This window comes from Pipistrellus kuhlii, unplaced genomic scaffold (genome assembly GCF_014108245.1).
Source record: "Pipistrellus kuhlii isolate mPipKuh1 unplaced genomic scaffold, mPipKuh1.p scaffold_m20_p_7, whole genome shotgun sequence".
NCBI lineage: Eukaryota > Metazoa > Chordata > Mammalia > Chiroptera > Vespertilionidae > Pipistrellus > Pipistrellus kuhlii.
The window spans coordinates 9440587-9448474 of record NW_023425573.1 but is presented as its reverse complement, the minus strand read 5'-3'; the positions used below and the strand labels follow the sequence as shown (position 1 = coordinate 9448474).

Genomic DNA, 7888 nt, shown 5'->3' with positions numbered 1-7888 from the left:
TGGGGTATTGCAATAGTCTCCTCCCCAGATTTCCTGGTTATATCTTATACTTCATCAATATACCTCATCTTATACCTGAACCCATCCTCTCCAGTCCTCTTCCTGTGTGAGGGGGAATTTCTCAAAAATATGAGTTAAGTTATGCCAATTTGCTCCTTAAGATGCAATGGCTCTCACTCCTAAAAACACCAGCTTCCGGCTATGGCTGATCCCGGCATTGGCCCTGCCCTCTAGCCTTACTGCATGCTTTATGATCTTTCTTTTTGTCTGAAGATACACCCCTTGCCTTTGTCCTCAATAATAAGCTCAGGTTTTACTTTCTCCAAGAAGCCTTTCGTGGCTTTCATAGGCCAAACCAATGGCTCCTCTACAGCTTGTGCAGTACCTCAAATCCAGCACTGATCCACGTTCTCCCGACCACAGGGTGCGCTGTCTGCCCCTGTCGCTGCTGTGAGTTACTCTCAAGGGCAGGCACGTACATTTTTCACTTTTGTATCTCCAGTGTCCAGTCTGGGATCCAGCCCTTAGTAAATGCCCATTAGGTTGTCATTTCCTGCTGGCATTTCAGCTGGGATTTGAGGGCTCAAGGTGCTAAGGGAGGATAGCAAAAAGGCAGGTCAGGGGAGGAGCTGACACTTTAGCTAAATCCTAGAGCAGTGGTTGGCAAACAACGGCTCATGAGCCACATGCAGCTCTTTAGCCCCTTGAGTGTGGCTTTTCCACAAAATACCACGGCCTGGGTGAGTCTATTTTGAAGAAGTGGCATTAGAAGAAGTTTATGTTTAAAAAATTTGGCTCTCAAAAGAAATGTTAATCCTTGTACTGTTGAGATTTGGCTCTGTTGACTAATGAGTTTACAGACCACTGTCCTAGAGGATGGAAAGGAGGATAAACAAGATAAGAGGAGAAAAAAAGGCAGCGATGAGGTGTGTTGGGGTCAGGGAGAGGAAGGAGACACGTGAGGGAATGCTGGGAGACGGGGTAAAAAAGGAGGCATTGGATGCATACTCGAGAGCCCCCTCTGCTATGCTGAGGTGTGTACACAAAGGGCTGGGGCAGGCCACACCACCTTCCCCGTTGTCACTGTCTGAGCCTGTCAGCGCTCTGTGAGTCTCTTAAAGCATCAACTCTGTTTTCATCTTGACATCATTCCATCCTTAGTGCACACACTTTCTGGAACATCATGGATTTTCAATCAATATTTCATCATTGACATATGTGATAACGCCCTAGTTCTAAGGAAGGGTCCTCAGGGCTCAGAACTTATTCTCTTATAAGATGAACATGTGTCCTGTTTCATAAACTGAAGAACTTCTATCATAGTTAACTTTAGTTCCAGGATTTTCTGCTTGAAAAAAAATCCCATTAAAACAACGTCTGACCTCTTATGGAAGGTGTGAATCTCTGGGGCTTTTGCTGGACCTTCTCCAACTCTGGTTCCTCTTTGTGGAGTGGAGGCTTCCCAGGCACCCGAGCTCTTTCTAATTCGTAAAACCAGAGGCAGAGCAGTTTACTTTTTATCTGTGATTTTGGTATTTTATTTCAAAGAAAATGCTCCGTGGAGCTTGTAGAAATGAGAACTCCTATTTGGAAAGCAGGGATGGTGCCTCCCAGGTGGGATTGATGTCTCCAGACTGATTCCGCCCTTGGCAGCTGGCAGTTTGGGGGGTGGGGTATCGCTGAAATGTGTTGGATGCCAACGGATGCCTACACAATTGGCTACCACCGGGATCCAGGGGCACTCCTGCACTCCAGGAAATTTTCCAAGTCTCCACTGAGTTATCCTCAAAGCGAAGAAAAAAGCTTCGGTTTCAAAGTGAGTACATTTTCCATCTTCAGATTGGCTTGTTTTGTTCAGTTTTACTTTGAGTGTTTGAGGTTATCTGTTCGACGTAACAGCTAAACCCACCGCTTCCTTTCTCGTAAAACCAAAACAAAAAGGCTCCTCTACTTCAGATGCCCTCTACCTGTACTGAATGGGGAAGCCAGCTATATAAAGTCCGCGATGCTGTGTGGGTTCAAACACATTTCAAAGCTTCGGGATCTTGAAAGGTTTCGCTCTGCTTCCTGAAGGCCCGAGCTCCGCTCCCGCAGCGCCATGGCTGGCTTCGGATCCCAGGGGCGCGGGGCTCCGGGGCGCCTGCCCCCAAGGACCTGGCCCTGCACCGCGCTGCTCTCTCTCCTTTTCATCCCTGTCTTCTCCGAAGGTGAGTGCACACGCAGGTGGAGGAGGAAGTGTCTCTCCCGCCCGGCTTTCATTGCTTTCAGCAGTCAAGGGCAGTGATTTCTAGCAAAGCCAGAAGCTTCAGGTAACACTGCAACCTCCAGGCTCCGTGGTCCACGCTGGGCAGGGCCCAGCAGGCAGCAGCGCACAAGCGCAGGTGCAGCCCATCTTAGCGGGCTGGGTTGGTTTTTCAGGCACGTCGGTAAGACTGAAGGGAAATACTGCAAAGTTAATGGAGTGAGTTAAGAGAGAAAAGATACTTGCAGTCCTGGACACACATCTGAGCTTGGAATCAGGACAAGCTAGAATTTTTCTTTAAAAACAAAACAACACAATACACTAATTGGAACAAAATCATAGAAAGTTTCTTCTTCCCTTGCTTGACTCAATGTTTTAAGGTCCTCAAATTCAATTTGATAAACCAATTAGCCAGCTTGTGTAACATTTCAGCCTTCTTTACTACAGTCAAGATTTTAAGGTCCTCTTCATCAACTCTGTAAACTACTTAGCTAACTTAAAAGTGAAAGCAGTTTGAAATGGTAAAACAAAAAAAGGAATCAAGCCATCAGTCTTGCATAGGATACCTAAGTGCTGCCCTGAGCTACCTACCTGTGGACTTGAGAAGCAGATTCACCAGTTTTCAGACGAGATAAGGCTCTTTAGAGGCCAAAGCCAGGTTATTCGGTGTAGAATGAGGAGCATTCCCACTAAATTTCAATCTTATCTCTCGCTAGGCCCTCTCGCTAAGAAACCATGTAGTTTGCGTTGAGTCGAAAATGTTTAACGATTTAATTTTTACTGAATTAGAAATACTCATATGCCTTTTATTATTTCACATTTAAGATTAAGTACCCTTAGAAACAGTCAAATTTCTTTCTGAGGGCATTCATCTCAAACTGTCACTAAAATCTTCCCACGGTGGACACTGGGAAACAAAGTGACCAGACTTAGGAGTGATCATTGGGAGCTTGCCTGGCGTGGGCCAGGAAACTTGGTCTTCTTTCGGCTTAGAGTCAACTCACTAAGGATTACAGAGTGTCCATTTGGGCAGGATATAGTGGCCGATCTCAAGGCATAAGCTGGAGGAGGTGTTATTAGTGCACAAAAGTTTAATACAGAGCTTTATTACAGAACTTAATTTCTGTAATCAAGTTATGCAGTGCAGAAGGTGTTCAGAGGGCATCTCTGATAGATGAAGATAAGGGCTGAGGAGGGAGACTATTGTCTAATCAAGGCTGCTGGATTACCTATGGCGATGGCTGCTATTATATTGCTGTCTCTTCTGAGGACGGATGTCGTCCAGTACAAGTTCCTGGGGCAAAAGACTAGCACCTTCAAAACAGAGTAATGTATACACAGGAAGCGGTATCCAGGAATTTCAGACTGGAATCATAGAGTGGCATTAGATCATGAAGGCTATGAAATGTTATTTATATTGTTTGTTTTTTGTAGTAAGTGCTATGTAAGCATCAAAAAGTTTGGACAGAACCCTGGCCAGGGTGGCTCAGTTATTTGGGAATTGTTCTGTGCATGTACTGAAGGGTTGCTGGTTCAATTCCCAGTCAGGGCACTTGCCCGGGTTGAGAGATACCCAGTAGGAGGTGTGCAGGAGGCAGCTGATGGATGTTTCACTCTCTATCCCTCTCCTTTCCTCTCTCTCTTTCAAAAAATCACTACAAAATATTTTTTAAAAAGTTTGAGCAGAATGAGTGACATGATGGTTCAATCCTAGTGTTGGATGTCTCTTGTATGATTGGATAAAGAGCTGGCCTCTCTTATCCTGTAGAAACCAGAGAGAAAAAGAGCACTGGTGAGGATGCTCAAGTGAGGAGAGAGGGTGGCGGAAGGTGTGGTGGCAGTGGCAGGAAAAGCCCACAGAAGTTAACAGCAGGGATGCCTCAGCCTGGAGAGGAAACGACCCGGTGCCCTCTGCTCTGTGGCTTTCTTCATCTATGGCATCCCTCATTCTACGATAGTAATGTCAGGGAAGGGGGTGGCCGATACAGTGAGCCAACGTGCTGCTACTCATGGGTAATAGCGATATAGGGCCAGGGAAACGTAGGCAAATGTTTTTGAGGGATGCTTAAAGATATAAGGCAATATTCTGCACCTCAGCCTCCAACATTTTCTCTACTACTCATAGTTCCTGAACTATAGTTCCTCTAGTTGTATTTTAATCTTAGAATGCCAGAGTTGGAAGGCACTCTGATACTATCAAACCATTCCCCTTTTCCTACATGTGAGGGAAAATGAAGTCCACAGGGGAGGCATGACAAGTCATGTATTTCATGGAAGAGCCAGGTCTTCCGTTTGTCACATCCATGTTCTTTCTGGCACAACCAACTGCCTTAAAAAACACCTATTTTCCAATAAGAAACACCCTTTAAAAATACATATTTTTTATTAATTTCAGAGGGGAAGGGAAAGGGAGAGAGAGATAAAAAAAAAAAATCAATGATCAGAGAGAATCATTGACTGGCTGCCTCTTGCACGCCCCACACTGGGGATCAAGCCTGCAACCCAAGCATGTGCCCTTGACCGGAATGGGACCCTTCAGTTCCCGGGCCAACATAGGTACCCTGTCAGTCCGCAGTCCTCTATTCACTGAGCCAAACCAGCCAAGGCCAATAAGAAGCACCTTTGTGGGTAGCTGGAAGATAGAGGGAAAGGAGTGTGTATGGGGTGGGGGGAGGAATGGAAAAGGGAAGGGATAGCAGGTGGTGATGGACTGTTTTAAGAAGAGAATAACTGAAAGCTGATGGGAGGGTGCCTATCAAAGATAAATCTTCTCTGGCTTTTACCTGGGCCTGGTGGTGGGTGAAGACGGGTTCACAGAGTTTCTTTGGTTTTTCCATGTTAGGGATACAGGTGACCCAGCCTGCAGTGGTGCTGGCAAGCAGCCGAGGTGCAGCCAGCTTTGTGTGTGAGTATGAACCTGCAGGCAAAGCTGCCGAGGTCCGGGTGACAGTGCTGCGGGAGGTTGGCAGCCAGATGACCGAAGTCTGTGCCACAACGTACATGGTGGAGAAGGAGTTGACCTTCCTAGATGATTCCACCTGCATTGGTACTTCTAGTGGAAACAAAGTGAACCTCACCATCCAAGGGCTGACGGCCACGGACATGGGCCTCTACATCTGCAAGGTGGAGCTCCTGTACCCACCTCCCTACTATGTGGGCATGGGCAATGGAACCCAGATTTATGTCATTGGTGAGCAAAGCCATATCACTACCCTAGCACCTTTTGTACTTGCTGTCTCTTCTTTGCACGAAAATAGGTTCGCTCCTTAATGTCAGGTGGTTCATTTTATAGGATTGTGAAAATTCTCTTTAAGAGTTCTCTGGCATACTACCTGGTAGCCCTTTTGATAGCATGGGTGGCAAGCCAAACAGCATTCTGACTCTAAACTAAAATGGGTTGGAGAAGGTCTTTCCATTGGCAGGTTGGGGCACCCACTCTGGAATGATACCCATCATCCAGTTTACTCGTATGCCTCTGATATGACTCTCCTGGGGCAGTAACCCTGAGTAGTTGGACTTAATTGATGGGTAGCTCTATTATTAAAGTCTGGAAGCTCAAATTTCTTCATCTTTTCATCAATGGAAGTAAGGTCCTAATGTTTAAAGAGTGGCTCAGGGAGGCTCTGCTTTGCTTTCTGTTGCAGATCCAGAACCATGCCCGGATTCTGATTTCCTCCTCTGGATCCTTGCAGCAGTTAGTTCGGGGTTATTTTTTTACAGTTTCCTCATCACAGCTGTTTCTTTGAGCAAAATGGTGAGTGTGATGCTGACAACGCAGCAATTTGGATGGGATACCTTTAGTGATAGCAACTGACCAGATGACGCTTTTCGTTTTCTTGAGATGAAGCAATAAATGAGGAAGGCGAAGGACAGTGGTAAAGAGCACACTAGAACCCAAGGCATTGGCCTTTGAGGTTTCAGGATGAGTAATATTTTAGATGAGTGTATTTGACATCGAATGTTTGTGTGCTTCTGAAGAAGGTTTCAGTTTGAGTAACCATTTGAACAACACGGGGCAGTTGTTTTGCTCTTTATCTTCATGACAATGTGCTTTGGTTAATCACCCTGAAACCCAAGATTAAGTTGAGCAAAATGTTAGAGAGGACCATCCATTTGGATGAATCTCACTCTCTCTCCCTTACCATCCCTCTCCTTCATCAGGAAGCCATCTCTCTGTGAACCCAGCTTGTGCCTTCCTTGTCCACACTGTAGTTGTCCACATAACTCATCTCTAGGGCTCTCTATTTCCCAGACAGCTTAACTGGGAAACTTTGGGAAGTCTTGATCTCCCTTCCTTCCAGCCCAGCAAAAGTGAACCCCATTTTTTTATTTACCACAATTTGTTGGTAGAAGAGAAGGTATGGAATCTGGCCCCCCTCTCAGGATTTCTTTCTGACAGTCATTTTCAGCCATCTCTGCCTACGACTGGCTTTGTAAAAATCTTCTCCCTCATTTTCCTTCCTACTCCCTCCCTCCCTCTCTTCCTCCTTTACTCCCTCCCTCTCTCTCTCATTCTTTTTCTCTCCCTGCCTTCCTCTCTGCCTACTCTCCCCTTCCCCCCCATCCCCTTTCTCTCTCTCCTAAAATCCTCTTTCAACCTCTTCTGTTGCTGTTGTTTCTTCCTACCCCATTTGCTACAAATCACCTCACAGAATAGTTTGCTGAACCTGGAGCTTAATTTACTAGATGATAAAAACTGGGAACTAATGTGAACAGACAGAAAGTAATAAAAAGTGTATGAGGACTAGAAATGAGAAACACAGCTCTCAATCAGAACAACTAAAGTTCATTATCTTATCAAACTCGTCCCCCCACAGACAACATCCAATGACTTATCATAGACATTTGGGGTGTTTTTTTCAGAAACTTTCTCAAAATCTTTTTCTTCTATCTTTCAGTCAGGGGAAATAATTGCTCTTTTGCATTCATAGCACAGAGTTATTTATCTAAACTGAGTTTTAATGGCTCAATCAAGAACATTTCCCCGTGGCTTATAATTCTTTATGCTGTGAACATTCATTTTTCAACAGAGGAGGAACCCCATAGTTGCTGAATCCTATTATGGTTAGAAGGTACTTCTGTATTCCTCAAGAATAACTATCATTTCTTGTTCTGTTTGGCAGCTAAAGAAAAGAAGTCCTCTTACTACAGGGGTCTATGTGAAAATGCCCCCCACCGAGCCAGAATGTGAAAAGCAATTTCAGCCGTATTTTATTCCCATCAATTGAGAGACCATTACGAAGAGGAAGACTATTTTTCTGATTTCTAAGTGCTGAGGCAATTCCACCTTTTTGCTATCCAGTTATTTTCATTTATTTGTGTACTTTGTGTACTCTTTAATGCAAAGCTGGATACAGAACCCACATTAGGTATACTACAATTTACAGCAAAGGAGCAGAAAAACGGAGCCAGGATATTTCTGTCACATCAGATCCAATTTTAGTAAAAGCATCACTTGGGAGCAATATGCGGATGCAGCATTATGGTGTGGAATCAAGGAAGTAAGTTAAGGGATGCTATAGTCCTGGGAAAGCAAAAGATTTCCATGTGAGACGTTTCTAGCTGAAATGATATTTTCAAGTTAAGTTTTTATGCTGTGGTATTTTTCCTAACAGGTGTATAATTAAATGAATAGTTTAAGAATAC

General features: G+C 44.7%; 1 protein-coding gene across 1 annotated transcript; it reads left to right on the top strand.

Annotated features, from left to right (window-relative positions):
• The first annotated feature begins 1766 nt into the window (after nt 1-1766).
• On the top strand, nt 1767-7526 carry CTLA4 (cytotoxic T-lymphocyte associated protein 4). The gene is made up of 4 exons (XM_036422148.2): nt 1767-2207; nt 5085-5432; nt 5887-5996; nt 7366-7526. The coding sequence occupies exons 1-4, from the start codon at nt 2099-2101 to the stop codon at nt 7468-7470; spliced, it is 672 nt and encodes a 223-aa protein (XP_036278041.1). The 5' UTR covers nt 1767-2098; the 3' UTR covers nt 7471-7526.
• Nucleotides 7527-7888: the final 362 nt, after the last annotated feature.